We start from the raw sequence: 24,403 nt of genomic DNA, 5'->3' as shown, positions 1-24,403 counted from the left end.
TGAATTTTATCAGCTATATTAATAGGAAGAGACTTGATGCCTCTTTCTCTGTGGTATGAAAAATCCAGTTTATTAACAGTTCTAGGTGCTACTACAAAGTTAAGGCCTTTATCAAGTAATGCAAGTTAACCGTTATTTAAGGTGTGGCTTGATAAGTTGGTCACATGACTATTGGTTGCAGGTGGTTGGTCGCTCCTCGTCTCACTTGTTTGTTGTTCACTGTTGGAGTTGTTTACCGGAGAAGATATATCCTGATTGGTTGGATTTGTATGACTGGCATTCTTCTGAAGCTCTTCTTCTTAATTCATTTCTACTAGTATCTAGGCAACATAGAATTTTCATTTTCTTTACTATGCTAAAAATCACATCACTTGCTATTCATTTCTCCTTCTTTCACTCTTTATGCCAATGCATCCTTCACCTAATGATTCATGACTGATCTTAAGTAACCAGGATGAATTTCTTAAAATCCATAGCTGCAAAATGTGAAATGACAAAACATTCTGAAACATTTGTGGCCTCCCTATAGGTAGAAGTCACTGTCTACTTTCCCAACCACCTCTTGATTCTCAATTATAAAGTAGCTTGTACATATCATGCATGCTATACAACTGACATTATAAATATGGTTCCATATTAGTTCCAAAAATGAGAATTAAGTATAAATTAAGTGAAAAATGTCAATCAGATCATCATCAAAACCAATTATAACCATACCCCAGTCATACTCCATGGTAGGTTCTGGATCAATGTCATAAAGAAAATCACTGTTTTTGTTTTTTCTTAATCGAAGATGTGCATGTAATGGTTTAATAACTTTTTTAAGCAGTGACATACGAGGTGGGAGGGAAGAACTCAAAAGTTCTAATAAACACCTAAAACAAAAATGATATTAAAGGAACTGATATAGCCACAAGAAAGAACATACCTTAAAATTCTTTAACCCCCATGTTTTATCAAATTGTAATAATTTGTTCCTTTTCTTTTAGGATATATAAGAAGACATGCCAGAGGTTTGAAGAAATTCGAAGACACAGGTGCAGTCCTTCAATTTTTTCATGCTGGAAGGAAAGTCTGCAACTGAGATTCACCAAACTTTGTATGAGACTTTAGGGGACTGTGCCCTAGCATATCTAACAGTTGCCAGATGGGTAGCCAAGTTTAAAACTGAGCATCCTGAGACAACAGATGATCCCAGATCAGGAAGACCTTCTATAATAATCACACCTGAAAATATTGATGCAATGCATGCCATGATTTTTAATGAGACGAATACTAACTAAAAACATTGCAAAGACTCTGGGGATATCCAGAGAATGAGTTGGGGTCATTATCCACCAATATCTGGATAGGGAGAAGCTCTCAGTGAACTGCATCCCAAAATGTTTGAATGCTGACCAAAAAAACAGAATGTGTGCTACCATCTCAAGGGATTTGGGGACATTTTGAGAAATCAGGTGTACATGTTTTGTTTTGACTGTTGATGAAACATGGCTTCATCACTTCCAGAGACCCAGAGACCAAACAACATTCAATGGATTGGAAACACAAAGGTTCTCCATGGCCAAAGAAGTTCCAGACCCAAACGTCAGCAGGGAAGCTTCCTGCCATTGTCTTTTGGGATATGGATGGTGTAATCCTTACGAAGTACCTCAAAAAAGGTGAAACTGTTACAGCAGCAGCTGTTTATTCAATATCTCTGAAGGAATTGAAGGAGGTAAAGAAGAAAAAAACGCTGCAGTAAATTGAGCAGAGGCATGTTGCTTTTGTAGAACAATGCACCTGCTTACACTGCTCAGGAAACCAAACAGACAATACACAACTTGGGCTTTCAATGTCTGCCTCATCCATCCTATTGCCAGACCTGGCCACATCTGACTATTTCCTATTCCCAAATTTAAAGAAACACTTGAAAGGAACAAATTTACCACAGATGATGGGTGATATTGAAAGTTCATTTTTCACTTGATTAAACTATAATAAATTTAGTTTAATCCTTTATCCAAGTGTGAACAAACAAAGTTTGAGACTGAAAGTACCTTCAGGACTGGGGTAAGGTGGTACAACACCAGGCAACTCGTTGCAAAGGTGGAGCAAGCTAACATCACTCCTATCTCAGTATCTCCCATAATGCAAAACATATCTCCTTGCGGATATGTATAATGTTATGCATTAAGGGAAAGGCCACTACCCAGACTAGTTTCGACCTTATGACTAAGTAAAGCCATCTCTAAAAATTAGGACGATCCCTAGGCCATTCAATTGTGGGCGAATGACTGTCCATCTCAGCGTTGGCTCCACTCAGTGATGGCCTTCCACCCACACCACCACTGAGCAGAACCGCTCATATACCAAAGAAAAGCATTCACCGACAAAGCCCCCCCTCACCGGGCCGTGCCGGAAAACACTTCCCCGGAGACTCAAATTGCTCCATTAAGGGGAAACATTAAGAGAGCAAACTCATAATAGTCCCCCACCGGTTTCGACCTTTATTGAGGTCTCTTCAGTGGGAGCAAGGCCAAGTGGAGATACCAGGCAGAAGCATTAGCAAGGACATCTCTACCTATAGGAGTTGCCAAACAGTGTGCCACCTTTTTATTAAATTACTCTGGATTTAGAGAAAGATGTTGAAAGTTTATTTTTCAATTGGTTAGACTATAATAAATTTAGTTTAACCCTTTATCCAAGTGTGAGAAAACAAAGTTTGCACCTGAAAGTATGTATCTTCAGGACTTGGGTAAGGTAGTACAACACCGGGAAACTCGTTGCAAAGGTGGAGCAAGCTAACATCACTAACATAACTCAGTATCTCCCATAATGCAAAACACATCTCCTCATGGGAGATACTGAGATAGGAGTGATGTTAGCTTGCTCCACCTTTGCAACAAGTTGCCCAGTGTTGTACCACCTTACCACAGTCCTGAAGATACTTTAAGGCACAAACTTTGTTTGCTCACACTTGGATAAAAGATTAAACTAAATTTATTATAGTCTAACCAAGCGAAAAATAAACTTTCAACATCTTTCTCTAAATCCAGAGTAATTTAATAAAAAGGAGGCACACCGTTTGGCAACTCCTATAGGTAGAGATGACCTTGCTAATGCTTCTGCCTGGTATCTCCACTTGGGCCTGGCTCTCACTGAAGAGACCTTAATAAATGTCAAACTAGTCTGGGTAGTGGCCTTTCCCTTAATGCATAACATTATACATATTCGCAAGGAGATGTGTTTTGCATTATGGGAGATACTGAGATAGGAGTGATGTTAACTTGCTCCACCTTTGCAACGAGTTGCCCAGTGTTGTACCACCTTACCCCAGTCCTGAAGATACTTTCAGGTGCAAACTTTGTTTGCTCACACTTGGATAAAGGATTAAACTAAATTTATTATGATGGGTGATAGATGGCATTGATGGCAGTAGTGTCATAGTTGGGGAATTAAATGGAGAAGGATGAGATGTATTTAACAAAGTAGAGTAGTTGCCCTCCCACAATGAGTCCTTGGACTTCCTGGAGGTGTCACATAATAATAATAATGATGTTGAAGTCCCATAGACTATATATATATAGTCCCATAGAATAATAATAATGATGTTGAAGTCCCTAACTTTTTAAAGGTTGGAAAGGCAAGCAGCCTAGATCTTTCAAGCCTTCAACTAACAGCTGAGCTGAAGACAATGACAAAGACTTACAGACAAATGCCACCAACTAATTGCCCCAAACCCTAATAGGTTCATTTTAAGTGTGAAATAGTGTGCATTCTACAATAAATCCCCCCCCCCCCCAAGGTGTGAATTAAAAACCCTTATTTCTGGGGGAAAAAAAAAATCCTACTTATCTGTGCCAAAGATCAATCTATCTCAAAAAATGTCAGAAGAAAGTCCTAAAAGTGTTTCCTTAGCATCTATAATCAAACCTATAGTAGTCATTCTTCTGGCTGTCCTAGCACATGAAAGTAAATGCCATTCCACATTTTGAGAAGCAAAATTGAGTAGTATATCTGATATTAATGCAGGAAGAGAATAATATAACATTCTGTATGACATTTATAATAACATTATAACATTATTAGCAACTTTTAGCTGTATATAATCTTCATAGATATTTTGGCAATCATTTAAAAATATAGTAATTCATTTTATCAATCTCAAAATTATTTTAAAGTATACAATATGCTATTTTGAATGCTGATCAGTTATTTTCAAAACAACAAAATGAAATTAACCAGTCAACTCCCACTACAACGAAATGTCGGGAACCAAGAATAATTTATTATAATGGAATGTTTGCTGTAGTGAACGTCCTGAATAACATTAATTCTATGAGACTTTGGCTAAGACAATTTGTTAGTTTGTTACAGTTCACTATAATGATAGCTGCTTTATATAGTGAGGAATGGCAATATTATCATAAGAAAAGATTTCTGTCCAGGTTGCTTGATATTGTGGCATTACTTACAAAGAATGGTATTCCATAAACGTGATAGTCTGTTGTAGCAAGTTTTTATTTGCTGTAATAACTATCGTTAGACTCTTTTTAATTTGTTGTCTTTTAAAAAAAAAAATTTTTATGACATGTTCATCATAATGATGTTATGCTATAATAAGAGTTAGCTATTCTATGGAACCTAGTTATATACAGGCAGATTTGTCAGTGAGAAGATTAGCCATGAAGTGGCAACTGTACATCTTCATATCACCTCTTCTACACAGGTTACTATTGATATCAATTTTAGACCCTTCTTTGAAATAATCCAATAACTATTTTCACCACAATATCAAGCATACAGTCAACTCTCACTATAGCAAACACCATCGTACTAAAAAGTCCTGGTGATTCATCTAGGCATGGCAGGAATGGATATGAGTATTCCTGCCAATAGAATAGAAAAACTTAATAATGAAAAACATATTCTCTCTCTCTCACACACACACACACACACACACACTATGCTGGATGCATGTGGTGATAACTGTTTATAATGCAGTTACTGGGTGTGCAGAAAGCAAATTTTCTGAAGCAAATAAAGATATATATAACTTAAAATCAGTTGGAATTACATTTAAAAATTTTGACATCATCATGACAGTTCACAAATTCTAATGTTAAATAAAATTCCATCATAAAGTTGCAACTGACATGCCATATAAACTTTATGAAAAATTGCCTGCCTGACAGAGAGGATATACTTAAATGTGATAAAGCAAGTTCCCAAGGGTAGTGTCCTTGTGTACAGACACTGCCTGGCATGAATACGTTAAGGTGCTATTACAGAAAAAACTTGAAACCTGGAATGTTAAAAGCATTGCAAGGCTTGCCAACTGAAGAATAATGGTATATACTAACAAAATTGAAAATAAGATTTGAAATCAGCTATATATAAGAGGCAAAGAGTGGAGAAAATAGTGGAGTTTGAATTACTCCAACACTGGCAGAGAAATATAAGAAGAGAAAGCCATCTTCCTGTGACACATGAATAACCAGAAAGGAAACTGGTGATGCCTTCCCCCTCACAAGGAAAATACCATCTTATGGTCTGCTTTGCAACTTTTCATTTCTTTGTAAAAGAAAGAAAGAAAGAAATGAAGTAAGTGAAATTAGAAAGTAAGTCAATGACAATGATTTGTTGCCCTTCTTAAGAATGGGATAATTTTCAGGCCACTGGACAGATAGTAGTATATACTAGTAGTATAAGAGGAAGAAAAAGACAACACAAAACAAGAGGCCACATAGAAGAGAAGGTAACTCTGCAGCACAAACATTGAGTGCAATTAGGAAAATGTTAATCAGAAGAACAGGGAGACTTTTTATTATCCAGTTTGGACAAGATTTTTCCTAAGCTCTTTCTGGAAAAAAATTTAAAGGAAGGCAGTAAATGTATTTGGAATAGTACAGAGCATTTTCCAAGAGGTCTATGCATGAATTTGTTCTCTTTGTACATTTATCTCTTTTACCTCTGCTTTATTTTAGCTTCTGGGCTTTTGCCCATTTCCCTAGTATTTCTTTAGCTATTTCAATGTTTAACTGTTTTATATTTTGCCCCTTTTATCTCTATTTTTTTTCTTCATTTTGTATTATCATATTTGCTTTTGATCATACAAGCAAGTTTTCTATAATATCCTTACTTTTCAGTTTATTTATATCGTATCCATTTCTTTTGCTGCTTGTTTAAATATCTTTGCCACTACCGGTAAGTGGTATGGGTATATACATCTCCTCTCCACAGTCTCATCCTTTCCAAGGAGGATCTTCCCGATTTATTTATTATGTGATCTATTGGGTTTTTATTCTATGTGATCTATTTGGTTTTTATTCTTCCCATTTGGTGGGATCCAGGTTTGTTTATGTATATCACTATGTTTAATGACTGCATTTCTATGATTAAGTAGTTAAATAGTCAGAAATCTTTGAATAACATTCCATTCTCATCTCCTAGTCCTTTTCTCATTACTACTTTGATTTCAAGGAGGATATTCCAAGGAGGATCTTCCCGATTTATTTATTATGTGATCTATTTGGTTTTTATTCTTCCCATCTGGTGGGATCCAGGTTTGTTTATGTATATCACTATGTTTAATGACTGCACTTCTATGATTAAGTAGTTAAATAGTCAGAAATCTTTGAATAACATTCCATTCTCATCTCCTAGTCCTTTTCTCATTACTACTTTGTATCCACTGTTATCTTTGCTAATGAATAGAGTGATAGTCTGATAGATCACTATATCCCTCCCCCATTCTACCCACAATCCGTTGAATATAGGTTTATTTCTGTGCTCCAAGATGTGGGTTGTTAATATCTAATCCATTCCTGCAATGTCCTTCTTTCAAAGAAGACAAATGGTTGTTATTATTATCATGCAATATCTCTATGGAGTCCAAGGACTCATCATGTGATAGTACTAAACCACAACTCACTCTATACTAATTTCCAATTCATAAGCTATATAATTCACCATCTACAACTCCAGCTACTGCACTAAAAGAATTTTGATTATCAATTCTCTAACCATTCTGCCTATATGCAGAATGAACAACCCAAGATTCTGGGAGAACCCTGCTATCTTCATATTAGATCACGTAACACTTTCAATTTTAAAATAAAATTAAAAAACATAAAAACTTCCATATAAAGGTACCTGTAGTCAAAATGAAAATCAAACTCCAGTGTTTGATAATCTACAAATGCCTCTGTAGTATTTCAAAGAAAAACACCACAGGCACTTTTATTTATTGACATTTTCTTCTTCAGAGTCACATTGTTATGGCAAGTAAGTAAATGGTTGTTAAATGAATGGCTGCATGGAACTGTTAAAAGAATGCTATAAAAATTAACTTTCTGTAATTCAAACTTAGTTTTTATGTAATGATTTAATTAGTATTAAATATTATGTATTTATGTGATTTGTTCTTGAGAAGACAAGCAGATACATAGGCAATCATATATTAGAAAACATAATATGCAACTTACCATGGAGGCATATCTGTTTTTTTGAGGAAATCATATTCACAGGATGAAATATGCATTTCTGCATTAGAGTCAATGAAAGTTGGTTGAGGTAAAACTGGACATGCTTTTTCAACATTTGAAGAAAGCTGAGTGGATACTGCTCCATCTACAAGCAGCTGTGGACCTTCAGCAAATAATAATTCTTCTGTTGTTGCAGCTTTCTTCCTAGCCTGAAAAAAAGAAGAAAAAATCTATATATCAAGCATAAATAGAGAGAGAGAGAGAATACATGTGCAGATACTTAAAGCAAAAACATTTAATTCATTATCTACTAATTTCCATGCACCTAATAAGCCATAACCAATGATATACTGCATTATTTGCTTTTCAGCTCATTTATTTCAAAATATGGTTAAATGGTACAAAAGTGCTTCAAGCCAGATGAGCCCCAGCCAAGGTAAAGAAGGTGAAATCAGAATAGGAAAAGAAGTTGGCTGAACAGGCCAAATAAAATCTGAGAAATTTTTTTTGCTAGAGTAATTCTTTTGAATTGTGGCAAGTAAAATTGAAGTTGACTTCGGCAAGTAAAACTGAAGACTAACTATGTTAATAAATACATGTGAAAGAAAAATGCTGAAGGCAGAGGACATACCTGAGTTATTATTAAGTAATTCAGACAACTCTCCAGGGAAGTTCAGGTGAAATTTTGACAAAAACAGAGGCAGATGAGGTGTACGTATTAAAGATACAAAGAGCTTAATTGAAGAAAGCAGTGAGATTCAATAGGATATCAGCAAGAGTGCTGAATACATGGAATATACATGCAATTCTCCATTTACACGGTAGACTGGTTCCAGAAAAAATAGTGTAAATGAAAACTGTGTAAAAAAAAAAGAATACAGTGCATATGAAAAAATAGAAGAATGGTTCCAGATGTGAAAACCCGATACGAACAATAAATTATTTTTAAACAAAACATATATATGTGTGCATCTCTTAAAGAAAATAGTGTGTCACAAAATACTAGTTGTGGTGGTGGGCAGTAGATGGCGTTGATGGGGATGATTGGTAGTAGAGGTTCGGTGTAGTGGTGGAGATAGGTGTATAGTGGGTGTCCTCCCGTGATGAGTCTTCGGACTCCTTGGAGGTGTCACGATTAACAAAAATAATAAAATAGAAATTTGAAAAGGCCCAAATCCACCCACGCATATGGTTATTAGTTAAATTTTATTCACTTTCTGACAGTAGCCACATTATTTTGTGAGACTGGAATTAAATCACTTCCATCACTTGAAACACTTTGACCATCCTATTTTAAGCCTGGTTTTAATCCATTTCCCAAGTAAGCAAACAGACAAGCAAGTCAACTTTGCGCCTGCAAGTGTTGCAAGTCTAGCTGACCCTGCTAGACTTGCAACATTACACCCAAGGTAAAATACATTGACCATCCTGTTCATACTGCAATGGCGAAACGTTTTCTTCAGTAAAAGGAACAAAATTAGCACTCATTTCCAATAATTCTGAAGGTTTATTTTTTTATTTTTTTATTTTTTTTTACTGCAAACTCTGTAATTAATCGTTGAGATCCTGTTTTGATTAGATCTTTGTGTAATTCTTCATATCGCACTATACATTACTTCAGTTCACATTTAGACTGTTCAGCTCGTTCAAGTATTTGGATCATGTATAACAAAATGACTTTGCAATTTACTAGCCATTTGATGCCCTTCCTTAATTAATCCTGTAGTGAGTGGAATCTCTTCATTTTTTTCTTTTTTATCGAGATTCTCAAGGAGAGCCTCTATTATTTTGTCATCACTAACAGCCTTGTCAACCATCATTCTTCAATATCTGCAGATGAAAAATCATCAAATCCTTCTCCACCAACTGCATGTGCTAATCTGATGACATTTTTCACACATTCTGGCCAAGTAGCTTTCCAGCATGCATTTAAAGTTGACGGTTTCAATTCTGATAATGCCAACTTAGCAAGTTTGATGCAATCCAAAATAGAAAATTTCTTCCTCACATCAACAACTATAAGTAAATTATCTTTATGTAGTTTATCCAAAATGTATGGAATGTTCTTCTTATGTAGTAAGTTTTGAAGGTAGTGATCACACTCTGATCTAATGGTTGTATTAAAGAAGTTGTATTAGGTGGCAGAAAACAAAACTCCACATTCAGGTGATCTAAAACAGGATGGCCAAGTGCATTGTCCATAATCAATAAAACTTTAAAGTGCAAATTTTTTCCCATCAAATAGCATTTAACTTCTGGAACAACACATTGATGGAACCATTCAATAAAAATTTCTTTTTAACCCAACCTTTTTTGTTTGCCTTCCAGTTCACCGGCAACGTGTTAAAATCCACACCTTTCATTGCCTGCTTTAAAGCCACCAACACTTTTTTTGTGATTTCGCTAAATAAATTCTACTTGGCATTTCTTTACATTCTGTAGCGTAGAGTAATAATCCCTGATATTTAAAACATCGAGAAGGGTTCCCCAACATTCAAATTTAAGTACATATGTACAGTACTAGGAAATGATAATTATAATGGAAACATCCTTTTTAACAGAACTGAATTTAAACAGAAATTTTAAAAATAAGTGCTATTTGAACAGTGTTAAATCAAAATATACAGTGTAAAAATAGAATTGTTTTGTTTTCTAAACCAAGTTATTTTGAAATCGTGTAAAAAAAAGCTGTGTAAAAAGATAATTAGCTGTACAAGAGAATTCCAGTATACTAGAGTGAGGAGTAGAACTGATGCTGCCAATTTTAATATATTTTTCTAGAATACTCATTAAGACACTGTAGAGGTTAGTGAAGATTTGCATCCAGAGGCAGAGAGATAATACTTTGATCTTTTTGATAGGACACCCTGATAATGTTAAAGGTAAGCAGTCTTGCTTTAGCAATCTACTCTCATTTTACAACTGGATCATCATTATCAAATTCCTGCCATGTGCCCTCAAGGGGTGTACAGGATATGACAGTACTACATGAAAAATTTACATCATTGCTTCTATCTTCCTATCTACAATTTTCCTCGAAATCAGTCTGTTACTTGTCAAGACTCCAACATTATCAGATCTTATATTTCTATCATCTAAAGCACTTTGTACCATATCAATCCACCTATATCTTGGTTTTCCTCTGGGTCGTTTTCCTGCCAACCTGGCAGAGAACACTTGTTTGCTAATGTTTCCTCACCCATTCTGTTTAAGTGACCATACCACCTGAGATTAGCTCTGCTAATGGATTCCTGGATGCTGACAATATCAAGTTCTTTCCTAATATCCTCGTTTTTAATATCATATTGCCATTGATGCCATCTGTTCATGCCCCTAATCTTTCTCAGGACTCTCATATCTCCAGTCAAGTGTTTTCTTCTAACCCAGCTCTCATATCCAAAAGTTATAATTGGTTTAAACACTGCCTTGTATACAGTTAATTTAGTGTTTTGACTAATTTCTCTCTTATTCCATACAAATTCATTCAATTGACTTCCTACCATACCAGCTTTGTTGATTCCATTGTCTATTTCCAAATTCAATTCACCATCTTCACTAAAAATCGGCTGTAATGTAACCTAAGTAGCTGAAATGTTTTACTTGTTCCACAGGTTCTCCGTTCATTCACAATGCAGTTGATATTTTTAACGATTCTGCCTATTTTCATTGTCTGTCTTTTTATTGCTGACCTTTATACCATATCTATTACAACAGTTAATCAATTTAGTCAGGGAATCTTGCAGATTTATAGTGGACTTATTTAGAAGTATAACATCGTCCGCATAAAGCAAAGAGCTGACATTAACATCTCCAATTTTGATATCATGTTTAATACCACTTTCATTCATAATGTGATTCATATAGATAATGAATAACAGAGGGGATAATGTGCATCCTTGTCTCACACCAGATTTAACATAAAACCATCTTATCGTACTCCCTTCAATTATAACTGCTGACTTACAATTCAAATAAAGACTAAGTATTGCTTGATATAATGCCCCATTGACACCATATAACTGTAGCATATTGAATAGCTTCTCTCTTGGCAGCTTATCATATGCCTTTTAAAGATCGACAAAACTTAAATACAGATCTTTGTTATATTCCCGTGATTTCTCAACTATTTGTCGTAAAGTGAAGATCTGATCCTGAAAGCCTCTATTTGGATTGAATCCAGCTTGTTCTTCACCAAGCTTTTCTTATACAATTTTTCTCAACCATTTCTCAGGAATTTGTGGATGTGTGGAATGATTTCGATGGGCGAAAGGATTTATATAAAATGGATGGATTACATCTGAATGGATTTGGTGTGCTTCCACCACATTCGACAAAAGGTGTTGTCGAATGTGGTGGAAGTGAAGTTACAGAACCAGGGAAACTAGAGTTATTAAGGGGGGGGGGAAGTAGATTTGCAGATTTTAGGGAGACAGTTCAGTGTGTGAATGTGTGTAATATGCCCAAGCGAGTAGGAAAGACCACGAATCAGAATGGGATAGTTAGTAAAAGGCATCAAAATAAGGATGGGACAAATCGGCTTCTTCCATTCGTGTATACAAATGCCAGAAGTATTAGGAACGAGAGGGAAGAATTTTTGGCCTTGGTTGGCACTTCCAGACCACAGGTTATTGGCATTAGTGAAACATGGCTGACAGATGATGACACAGCTAGTGAGATTGAATGTGAGGGGTATGGTGTGTTAAGGAGTGACAGAGAGAATAAAATGGAGGGAGGAGTGTTATTGATGATAGCTGATGAGCTACAGCCAAGAAGAATAGAAGTGGAACTGCAGGATAGAGAAAAGAGCACATTTGAGGCTATTTGGGTTGAGATAGAGTCTAGCAGAACGAAATATACAGTTGGGTACTGCTATAGACCAGGTGATGGAATAGATGGCAGAGATAGTATGCATAAGCAAAATAGAAGAAATGAGTGGATGGAGGGTAATTATTTTGGGGGATTTCAACTATGGTAACATTGATTGGAAGGGGGAGAGGACACATGGGAGGAAGGAATTGGATTTTATGCGGTTATTAAGGGATACCTATCTGCGACAGCACGTAATGGAAAATACCAGGGGTCAGAGAGTGCTTGACCTGGTAATTGCATCTGAGAATTTGATAACGAATATGACCACGTTGCCACCAATTGGTGAGAGTGATCATAGGGTCTTGACTTGGTAGGTGGCTAAAGGTGTGGATTTTACAATTAAGACGGGGTACATGTGGAATTATCAGGCTGTTAAGTATGACAAGCTTAGGAAATTGATTGGTTCAGTGCCATGGCATGTACAACTGCAAGGGCTAGAAGTTGATAGTGCATGGGAGGCAGTAAAGAAGTGTTTGCATGAAGCAATGGCTGACTGTATACCTAGAGTCCGAATAATAAATCAAGTAGGGGTTAAATGGATGAATAACACCATTAAGCTTGAGCTGCAAAAAAAAAACAACTAAGGAGGGAATTCAAGGAGAAAGGTAACCTGCAGGCACATGAACGGTATAAAGCGCAGGCCAGAAGGGGTAACGAGTGTGGTAAGAAAAGCAAAAAAGGATTATGAAAGAACATTGGCCATGCAGGCTAAAGAGAATCCTAAACAGTTTTTTCGATATGTTGCAAGTAAAATAAAAAATTTATATGGAGAATGATTTTAAAGAATGCCGATGGTAGGGAAGTAACCGAATCAGCTGATATAGTTGAATTACTGAGCGAGCACTTTGCAAGAATATATCTTCCTGGTGGTGACATTGCAGAAATGAATGAACCAATAGATTATACGGGAATTGTGGTGAGAGAAGTGGAGGTGAGTAGTCTATTACAAAACCTCAATGTCAATACATCTGTGGGATTGGATGGTATACCAGCTCGTGTCGTACGTCAAGCAGCTAAAGAATTGTCAGTACCCTTGACCATTTTGTTTAATTTGAGTCTCGGGTCTGGGTTAGTCCAGAAGGGGGTGGAAAGAGGGGAAAATAGTTCCACTGCATAAAGGAGGTTTCAAGACTGCTGTTGTAAATTACCGACCGATTAGCATATCAGGAATTGTTATCAAGGTCTTGGAGAAATTAGTCAAGAGAAGAATACAGGACTGGATAGATAAAAATGGGATACTGTATGGGGGGACAACATTGTTTTGGGAAGGGTAGATCATGCCTCAGTAACTTGCTCACATTTTATAACACAGTGAAGGCTGAACTGGATGAGAGTAATGGGTTTACAGTGATTCTACTGGACCTTGTCAAGGCCTTTGACAGGATACCACATGTTACTCTAATCAGTAAACTGGAGCAGATGGGGATGGATATAGGGTTGGTGAGATGGATAGGAGGGTGTTGATGGAGAGATACCAGAAAGTGGTTTATTCAGGAGTGGAGTCCAAAAGACGGCTTGTGAGTAGTGGTGTGCCGCAGGGTTCTGTACTTGGAACACTACTTTTAAATTTGTTCATTAACGATATAGGAAAGGATCTGAGAGGAAGTGTTCACTTGTTTGGTGATGATGCAAAGTTGGGTAGAGCAATTGTGAGTGCACAGGATGTCAAAATTTTGCAGGATGATTTGGATAGTTTGGAGGACTGGGCTAAGGAGAATGGATGTCAATTTAACGTGGAAAAATGTAAGGTTTGGCATTTTGGGGTGAAAAGATTAGCAGCAGTATATCACATTGGTGGAACTGTACTCCAGGAGATTGACGAGGCCAGGGATTTGGGAATATTGATGGATAGGGAATTGAAGTTTAGGGGACACATTGCAAAAGTGGCAAAATCAGCTCATCAAATCACTTGGTTGCTGAAAAACACTTTAACGAGCAGAGACAAACAGGTTATTGTTCCTCTGTATCAAACCTTGATAAGACCCCCATCTAAACTACTGTGCCCAGATATGGGCGGCAGGGTTTCTTCTTGATGGGGAGGTGGTGGAGAGGATCCAGAAACGAGTGACCAAGATGATAGCAGGTCTGTGGAATGCAGGTCTGTGGAATGAACCTTATGAGAACAGGTTGAAGATTTGTAGGTTGCAAAAATTGGTTGATAGGCAGAAAAGGGATGATATGATTGAGACATTCAAATTACTGAAGGGTTTCGACAGGATTAATCCAGAAGATATTTTTGAGAATAGGATTGGTGGTGGGAGGACTAGGGGCCGTACATGGAAGCTGGGCAAGAGTGTGGTTAGCAGGGGTGTTAGAACTAGTTTTTTACTTGGAGAGTGGTTAATGAGTGGAATAAGCTGCCAGAGTCTGTTGTGGGTGCTATGACCATGAATAAGTTCAAGGCGAGGTATGAAAGATACTGTGTGAATGTCGAATGGTTGCTCTTGAAATGATGTTAGGGCCTCCCTCGACGAGTCTGTCGACTCACTGGAGTTGCCCGAGATAATAATAATACTTGCATAAATCTTACCAGGAACACTCAGTAGGAAAATACTCTGTAATTCTCGCATTCAGTTTTATTTCCCTTTTTACACGTGAGTACTATGAGAGCACTACTCCAATCACTGGGAATTCGTCCCTTCTGAACTATGTAATGCATCCACTGTAAAACTTTTATACCACCATACTTCAGCATTTCTAGTCAAATATCATCTACTCCTGCTGCCTTTCTGCATTTCAAGCCTTTGATGGCTTTTTCTACTTCAAGTATGGATATATATATTCCTGACTGTATGCCTGTTGAGTGTTTTTTTACCACTGTGATGTCATCACTGCTTGTTTCATTTAGCAGTTTTTCAAAGTAATTACTCCATACTTCAAGGATATCTTTTTCTCCCGTTTTCACGTCACCTTTATCATCTCTAACTCCTTTTCCAGTACTTTTTTCTCCATTTCTAAGCTTCTTAAACAACTTCCAGAATATCTTGCCACCTATTTGATATTTATTTTCTATATTCTTACCAAATTCCTCCCATCTCTTTTGTTTAGCCAGTTTTACACAGTGTTTAGCTTTCTTACATTTGTCTCTGTATTCCCTAAGAGCAAAAGTTGACTTATTTGCCAGGAACTTTTGATATGCTTTCTTCTTTTCCTTCACTGTCTCTTTAACTTCCTGTGTCCACCATGGAGTTCTGATTTCTCTATCCTTGCAGACAACCTCACCACATGCTTCTCTGGCTGAATCAATCAGGGTTTTCTTCAAGGCTTGCCATTGGATCTCCAAGGTTTGGTTCCTGTTCTCAAACTCTTTCATTTTTAATTCAATAATCTTTGTGTATTTTAGTCTGCAGTTCACATCTGAGAGCTGTTCAACTTTTATTTGCTTTAAAACTTTCTTACATGTTATTCTCTTCAATATGAAATTCAATTATATCCTGCTCAAGACCAAATAGTGATCACTTCCAATTTCAAATCCTGTGTACACTCTGGTGTCCTGCACCAGGGAGAAAACATTAATATCAACAATAACATAGTCAATGAGACTTTTCATATTCCTTGCCTCTTCTCTTCATGTGAATTTGTGCACATATTTATGTTGGAACATTGTGTTAGTAACCAGTCCATGTCCTGAGCAGAAATCCAACAGGTATTTGCCATTATTATTAGCTTTGCTCTTTTCTCCAAATTTTCCCAAAATATTTTTGTATGTCTGACAGTCATTTCCTACTCTGCTATTTAGATTCCCAACAAGGAACAAGTTTTCCTTTTTCATTGTGTCAGTTGCTTTCTCTAAAGCCTCAAAAAATTCCTCTACTTCTACTTTAGTAGAACCTTCTGTGGGACCATAGGCACAAATAACTCTCATTGTCCCGTTCCCCATTCTAATATTTGCCTACATCACTCTACTCGAGACTGCCTGCCAATCAAGAAGATTAGCCTTTGTATTTAGTGTTGAATACTATGGGTACTCTTTCTTTTCCTTGATCGTCATTGCCTGAATATAATATTTTGTATTTATTGCTCAGAAAGATCTCACCAGTTTTTGTCTTTTTTGTTTCAGTCACCCCTAATATGTCGATCTGGTACTTATTTAATTCCTCGGCTTGCTCCATTTCTTTGCCATTCAGGCTTCTTATGTTAATAGTACTGATCTTGAACTCTGGTGATGTTGAGATGGGGTAAATTTTAGGATTTGTTCCAGTAGCTGACTTTTCGCTGTCGCCCTGGTTCCCTGGCAAAAACAATGGGGCCTTGTTTAACCGGGCGACGCCCCAGTTGGCATGAAATTTTGTCATGTTGTACCATAATTTTGTATTTTGGTTTAAGCCAATAAGAATACAATTTGGTCGGCTAAATCTCAAATTGCCAGGCCCATCCTTGTTCGTTCAGTATCCAGGTAGATACCCAACAGGATGCACCACGAGGTGAGGATTGGACATTAGGTCAGAAGCCCTGGTTGGTTCTCTGCATTTCTTTAAAGGCTGTGTTATACAGCTTTGACCCCTAAGCACTCCTTACAACTGGATGACTACTGTAAAATTTCAACTTTTCCAAGAGATCTGACAAGATTCAAATCGGTAACTGTATAAATTCAAGGGGATAAGTGCAAAAATATCCTTGCTGCATTAACAGAAGAATGGCTGACTGATAGGTATCAGATATTGATGCATGGAAGAGCTGAATCTAAAAAATGGTGGAAAGACCAACCGAGTACCACTGGGTTCCTTGCCTGCACCACTGTTGTTTAACCTATATAATAATGACATTAGAATGATTGCTTTGCAGAAGTCTAACCCCAGATCTGAGGAATTAGTCCATGTGCAAGCTAGAAATGGCAAGAAGTAGGGGAATTGCTCTGCAGGGTGAAGGAGAGTGAGGACTTCGAGTGGCCCCAAGCCAATACGGTAGTTTTGAAGCCTACAGAAAACCTTGGAAATTACTGGCTAATGGGGCACTGGCACACCAGTTCCATGAAGAGCATCTGTTTTGATCACAAACATACTAATCTGGGAAAGACGACGCATCAAGAACTGCAGTCCTGGATCTCGATAAGAAATATGCTAGGAAGACACATGCTACTGTGCCTGGGGCAGCTAACATGTTGGGAGCTGCAATCCAAGATCTCGATGAAAAATATGCTATGAAGACTCTCAACATACTTCAGCTTAACATCAATGGCACTCAAAAGATGGAAGAGCTTAAGAACATTTTATAAAAAAAAAATATCATCATTGCATGTTTACAAGAAACAAAACAATCAAAATCTGAAGCTTCAAATCAAAGGCTATTCAACACTAAAGAAGACAGACCGGATTATTCTAGTGGAGGTCTAACTATACTCTTACAGACCAAACACATTATATAAAAAGAAATCATATCAGCTACATACAGAAATATAAATAGTAACACAGAGGGCTCAAAGCAATCAAGATGTTTCTATCAAAATGCATTATTACAACAGAATGCATATTATCCAGAAAACATAGATATAAACATAGAACTACTTAAGCAACTTAGTCAAACAATGTCAGATATAAAGATCCTTTTAGGAGATCTAAATGCCAAAAGCTCAATTTGGGGCTCCCCACAACCTAGATCGGAAAGGATCACAAATAGAGTACATAATTGTTGATCTAAACCTCGAGACCATAAACAACAAATGAAATACATATCTGTCAAAAAAACAACAAGTACAGAATGAGCATTAGACATCACTGCAGTAGATTATGAAACTGCAAATCTTACCCACTGGAAAATACTACAGAATGTCATCAGTGATGATATACCTATTATCACAACCACTAATTTGCAATAAGACCAAAAACCACAAAAAGAGATCTTGGAACTTCAGAAAAGCAAATTGGCCTAAATACACTCAACTATTAGAAACATATTGTATTGGCACACCCACTAGTAAAAAATTTGATCAGCAACTACTAGAATTAACTAACAACATACAGAGAGCTGCAAAAAGAATTCAATTCCCAGAGGACTCAGGAAAATAATTGGGTTCCATTTTGGAAAGATCATAATATCAATGCTATGATCACTGAAAGAGATATTATCAACGAACAGTTAAAACAAAATAATATAGAATGGTCTGTAGAGAAAGAAGTTAATAGAATTAACCAAAAAAATTGAAGATGAAATTTCAAACTGCAAACAAGAAATAGAGTAGATTCAAGAAAAGACTCACAACACTGGAATATCATCATCAGATTATTAAATAATGCAACATTTCCGGATATTGATCACTCTTCAAACACAATCTCCTCAGGAATTAATACAGAAGCAACAAACAAACAAACTGATAGCATATGGTAAGCAAACTGCAATACAACAACAAAAACAAAATGTTGCATGAAAATTGCAAAACATCTGTTAATACAATCCAGAACCTATCCTTCTGAAGACATATTTCCTCAGGACCTCACAATGATAGAATTAGAAACAGCAATTAGTCAAATTGACCCTGACAAATCACCCAGAATTGATCTTTTCTTTGGACATATGATTAAAAACATGGGTAAAAAAGTCAAAAACTGCATTCTGAAGATATATAACACTTTCTGGAATATAGGTAAACAGCCAAAAATCTGGAAAACATCAGATTTTTGACTATCAGAAATAACAACAAAAATAATTTCTCATCTAAAACCCAACATAAACTACAGACCATTAGCATTGATAGGACTTTCTGTAAACTAAACAAAAGAAGAATACATACTACACTTATAAATTGTCTCCTAGAAAATAACAAGATCAACTTCTACCAAACTACATACAGGTCTCATCACAGTATAGAAGATCAATTATTTCATCTTTGCCAAGGAATCATAGGTGGCTTCCATGAAAAACCATCAAAGAAGACAACAGCAATTTTCTTGGATCTTACAGCTGCCTTTGATTATGTATGGAGACAAAAGTTAATAAAAATTGCATATGATGTTGGAATAAGGAGGAACACATTAATTTGGATTTCAGATTTCATGAAACGAAGAAATATATTCCAACACCTATCGAACTTGAGCTGGAGTAACCACAAGGTTCTGTTTTAAGCCCACTCTTATTTCTCATCGTGAACAATATTCATCTTCACATAATAAATGATACAAAAGTAACATGCTATGCAGATGATACAGCAATCTTGAGTGCAAGCAGTAATCCTCAACAATCTGAAAAAGTTCCTAAATAAATCAATACAAAGCTTAGAAAGATGGGTAAAGGAACTTATATTACAGATAAACATGGAAAAAACAAAACTGAGTATCTTTTCCACTGATTAAAAAAAAATAGACATAATTAAAATCCCCAAATCAAAATATATAATACCAAAATGCATTGCCGTACTTCTGGTCCGTTGTGTAGTGTAGACAGAGTTGAGTGGTGTAGACAGAGTTGTAGAGTAGGTGCCTTCCCTCAAAGAGTCTTTGGACTCCCTGGAGGTGTCAAGTAATAATAATAATAATAATAGGAAGAACAGTCTCTCCAAAATACTTTGGCCTAACTCTAGATACTGAATTGAGATTTACAACTCATATTACAAATATATCCAATAAAGCTCTTAAAAAGCTTAATATAATCAAAAGGCTTTGTGGAACAAAGTGGGTGCAAAAACCGAAGACACTGAAAACTACATATACAGCACTCATATGACACGCACTATGGAATATGCCTCATCCATCTGGGCTCCAGCTTCTACTACCTCAAAGTACAATCAAGAGCAGCAAAAATTATTATAGGTGGAGTCTCATCCGCAAGTAATTTAAAAGATCAACAAGAGTGTGGACTTCACATACAAGAAGATGGAAGAAAACTCTCCACAGATAAATTCACTAAAAGAATCAGGAGTCAACAACAGGTTACATCTCACTCAGGACTTTCGATGCCTGGACAGGAAAATCTAGACTAAAGACTTTACAACAAGATCATGAAATTAGAAAAGATCGACTTAGAGTATCCATCTATCAAAATAAGCAAAGAGTCATTCTTTTCCACTATACCACAAAAAAAATAAAAATAATAAAATAACTTAAATTTCGTAGAACCTTGTTCAAAAAAAAAAAATTATTCACAGCATGAAAATAAAAGAAAAGGACTTGGCACTATACATCACTTAAATTACTATTATTGTTACACCTCCAGGGAGTCCAACGACTCATTGAGGGAGGGCATCTCCTCTACAACTCTCCCACTCCACCACTTGCAATTACCTTCATTATCTACACCAATGGCATCACAAACATCCATGCCCATGGCGGGATTTGAACCCGCAGCCTTTTGGCTGGAGAGCGGATATGCTAACCACTCGGCCAACCAGGCCGGCCTTAAACCATGTCATCGCCAACACTGATGGATCATCTGATGAAGCACTCAACCAAGGAGGAACAGGGGTATTACTAACTCTACCTGAATGCGAGGAAAAGCAAATCAAATCCATAGCTGGCAAAAAAAAGCTTCAAACCTCACTTGTGAATTAACAGCCATATAAGCAGCTCTAAGGTTCTCTCTCTCTCTCTCTAATCCAATAAAAACATCACAGAAGTAATAACCATCTACAGCTACTTAAAATCTGCACTTGAAGCATTAAAAAATGGAAAAACAAAACTCACACAGGAAATTCATGAATATCTAACAACTTTAAATTTGAAAAATAAGAACTGTACACTGCAATAGATACCAGCCCATGTAAATATTGAAGGCAATGAGAGAACAGAAGACTAGCCAAAGAAGCAAGATACTCACCTCAACAATTACAACCACTATCACTAACTGATGCTAACTCTGTTGCAAAAATAAGCTCGTTAAAACAAAGTATCAAGAATCGGCAAAATTAATGAAAATAGAGAAATAACTACAATCATCACCAGACTAAAGATGGAACATTTTAAAGGTATGAAAATTCAGCTGGACAGTACTAGAAACTATGAAATATGCAAGAATTGTTCATGATTAAAACTAACACCTGCCCATATCTATTCTTGCCTATTTCTGTAGAGCAGCAATTGCTGCTGCTCTACAGAAAATTGACAATAAGACCATAGAAAAGCTCTACTTCAAAGTTCAACAGATTGTCAAAGTAGTTCTACAGGCCAATGGTCATATCTAGAAGCTCTTCAACAGACTCGACAACAACAACAACAACAATAGAATGGTCTGCAGTGGAATATTCAATTATATGTTGATGATATATAAAGTTAGGTCAGGTGAGGGACATAAGATCAAGAATTCCTCAATGTTGACTTGAACTATGTCTTGTCTAAATGTTAACAGGTATCAGATTAATGTTGGTCAGTGCAAGATTATGCATTTTGGACTCAGGGCATAGCAGAGTGAGTATTATTATTATTATTAATGCACCCTCCATTGAGTTGATGGACCCATTATGGGAGGTTCATTCAACTGACAACATATTTATCATACCAAATCTTAAAATCTTTAACACTCCTTGAATTAACAACACATTCTGGTAATGTGTTCCATTCACTGACATTTCTCTATGTAGAAAATCTACTCCTCACACACCTCTCTTCACCACACTCTTACATAACTTCTAAGGACAGCCTCTGGAATTTCTTCTCTCACCTTCCACTCTTTATATAATCCCATCTGGATTAATCCAATAAAATCTTCTCACTAACTTAAATGTCTCTTTCATAAGTAAGTTTGCGCATGGTTGAAAGGGGATCAATCGTTCGATGCTGTTGGCACACACTCTCCCTCGATGAGTCTTTGGACTCCCTGGAGGTGTTGCATAATAATAATATCACCTCTTTTCCTCCTATATCCACCAAACTCTGCAATCCACATTTCCTCAACCCTCTTTCCATAGCCAGCATTCTAAAGTCCTGATATTGTGTTAGTTATTCATCTCTGTACACTCTCTAATATTTCCACAACACATTGAAATCCAGTGATGGCCAAATGTGAGCACAATAGTCCAAGTGTGGTCTGATCATGCTTTATACAGTGGAACAACCACTTCCTTATCCCTACATGTTAGAGCACTTCTTATCATAACAGCACAACAATGCACAGTCTTTGCATCACTAACAATATGCCCTCTAAACTTCAGTCTACTGTCAAACATTACTTGGAAATCTCATCCACTTCCTGCAGTATGGCACCATCAATATGGTGCACAGTCATATTTCTGCACTCCAAAATGCAAAACCTAGCACTTATTAATATTAAAACTAGAACCGAACTCCTTTGTCTAAGTCAAAAGTCTAGTGAAAGCTTCCTGAATGGAATTAACATCATCAGTGCTAGTTATAATTTGCAGCAACTTTGCAACATCACAAACAACTGAAGATAAGTTAAACAGCAGAGCCCTATGGCATGCCACTGGTTACCCTCCTTTTTTTTGAGACACTGCTCCATCATACACAGCTTGCTGGTATCATTCAGAGAGCCAATCTCCAATCCATCTAACCAATATACTATCTATTTCCATCCTCTATAAGGTTGTACACCAACTTATGTGGTAATCTATCAAACACTTTGGCAAAGTCGAACAACATGAGGTTGTCCTTGAGATCTTCCCTTTACATATCTATGCTGACTATCATAAAGAATGCTATGTCCATGAACCCAATCCTGTATACTTAGTGTTTAGGCTTATATATTGATTCTCCAGCATTGTATATTGTTTAAGGAAATTAACAATGCATTTCTTAACGAATAAAATTATTTACTTATTTTATATTTCACTGAAATCAAATTGGCATCATCAGGGATTAATACATTTGTATTAGACACACACACACACACACACACACACACACACACACACACACACACACACACACACACACACACACATACACACAAGCACGCAAAGATGATAAAACCAGAGAGATACAGGAAGACCTAAAGTCCTACAATTACTCCACCTATTGGCTTTGGTTAGGTGTTCTTGGTCATTGGACTCACTCTGTCTGCAGATGAGGATTTCCCATATGAGGGGATAGTCTGATACAATCATATTTGTTTAGGTTGGGATAGTTGGTGAGAGCTGTAGCTGATTCAAGGAAAAGCCTCTTAAACTTGAATTTGCTTTTGTGGAGTAAGGTGGCTTTTTTCCAACAGATCCTGATGAAACTAGTAACAAGTGCTGTTGTTCAGATGAAAAGTAGAGAAATAAAAGTCACATTAAACTTGATATTCAACTAAGTGTAAGTCGGGTTGTATGTTATTTCAACTGCTATTTACAATTCCTGAACCACATTAAAAAAAAGTTGTGTTAACCTGATATTCAAACAAGAGATATTTACAAGGATTACACCTGATTCCACCACTACGGTTGCTCAAAATTGGCAGACCATGCCCCAGATACTCAGCACAGGATCTGTTGGAAAAAAGCTACTTTACTTTACTAAATCAAATTCAAGTTCGAGTGGTTTTCCTTGAATCAGCTGCAGCTCTCACCAACTATCCCAACTTAAACAAATATGGTTGTATCAGACTTCCCCCCTCAAATGGGAAATCCTCAAACACAGGCAGTCACCCCAATGACCAAGAACACCTAACTGAAGCAAATAGGTGGCGTTATTGTAGGACTTATGGTCATCCTGTATCTCTCTCTCTCTCCGAGTTTTTCATCTTTGTGGCTGAAGTGTGCCTATATGCACGTGCTTAATACAAGTTTATTAATCCCTGATGATGCCAATTTGACTTTGACAAAATATAGGATGATAAGTATATAATTTTATTTATTAACAAATACGTTGTTAATCTTGGGTTGATAATACACAACCTAAGAATCATATGCCCCGCATCATTATATCGATACACTGTCACACATACCGCTGCATTACCAACAAAAATACCTGCCAATGTTCCGAAATCAAACCTGTAACACACGCAAAATACCTCAGTCTCTATATAGATTCCCACCTTAAATGGACAAAACATATAGAATACCTACACATGATACTCTGGATCATCGCAGCAAAACTCTTCCAAGTTAAAGACATTATTCCATCCAACATAAAAAAACTCTATATCACGGTATCTGTGAATGCCCCGCATCACTATCGATACACTGTCACACATACCGCTGC

At 36.6% G+C, this 24,403-nt stretch overlaps 1 protein-coding gene across 1 annotated transcript in view; it reads right to left on the bottom strand.

Moving 5' to 3' along the window:
* The window catches only part of LOC150096717 (kinesin-like protein KIF21A), a 753,433-nt gene that overhangs the window by 127,345 nt on the left and 601,685 nt on the right, over positions 1-24,403 (bottom strand). The window contains exon 27 of the mRNA XM_090408696.1: positions 7,470-7,678. Coding sequence (XP_090264822.1) covers positions 7,470-7,678 — 209 coding nt within the window. The remainder of the gene's footprint in view (positions 1-7,469; positions 7,679-24,403) is intronic.

Source organism: Typopeltis vanoorti, chromosome 18, assembly GCF_054136105.1.
Source record: "Typopeltis vanoorti isolate ZY-2024b chromosome 18, IOZ_Tvanoo_1.0, whole genome shotgun sequence".
Lineage (NCBI taxonomy): Eukaryota > Metazoa > Arthropoda > Arachnida > Uropygi > Thelyphonidae > Typopeltis > Typopeltis vanoorti.
The sequence above is the reverse complement of the archived record's forward strand: the minus strand, read 5'-3'. Positions and strand labels throughout refer to the sequence as shown.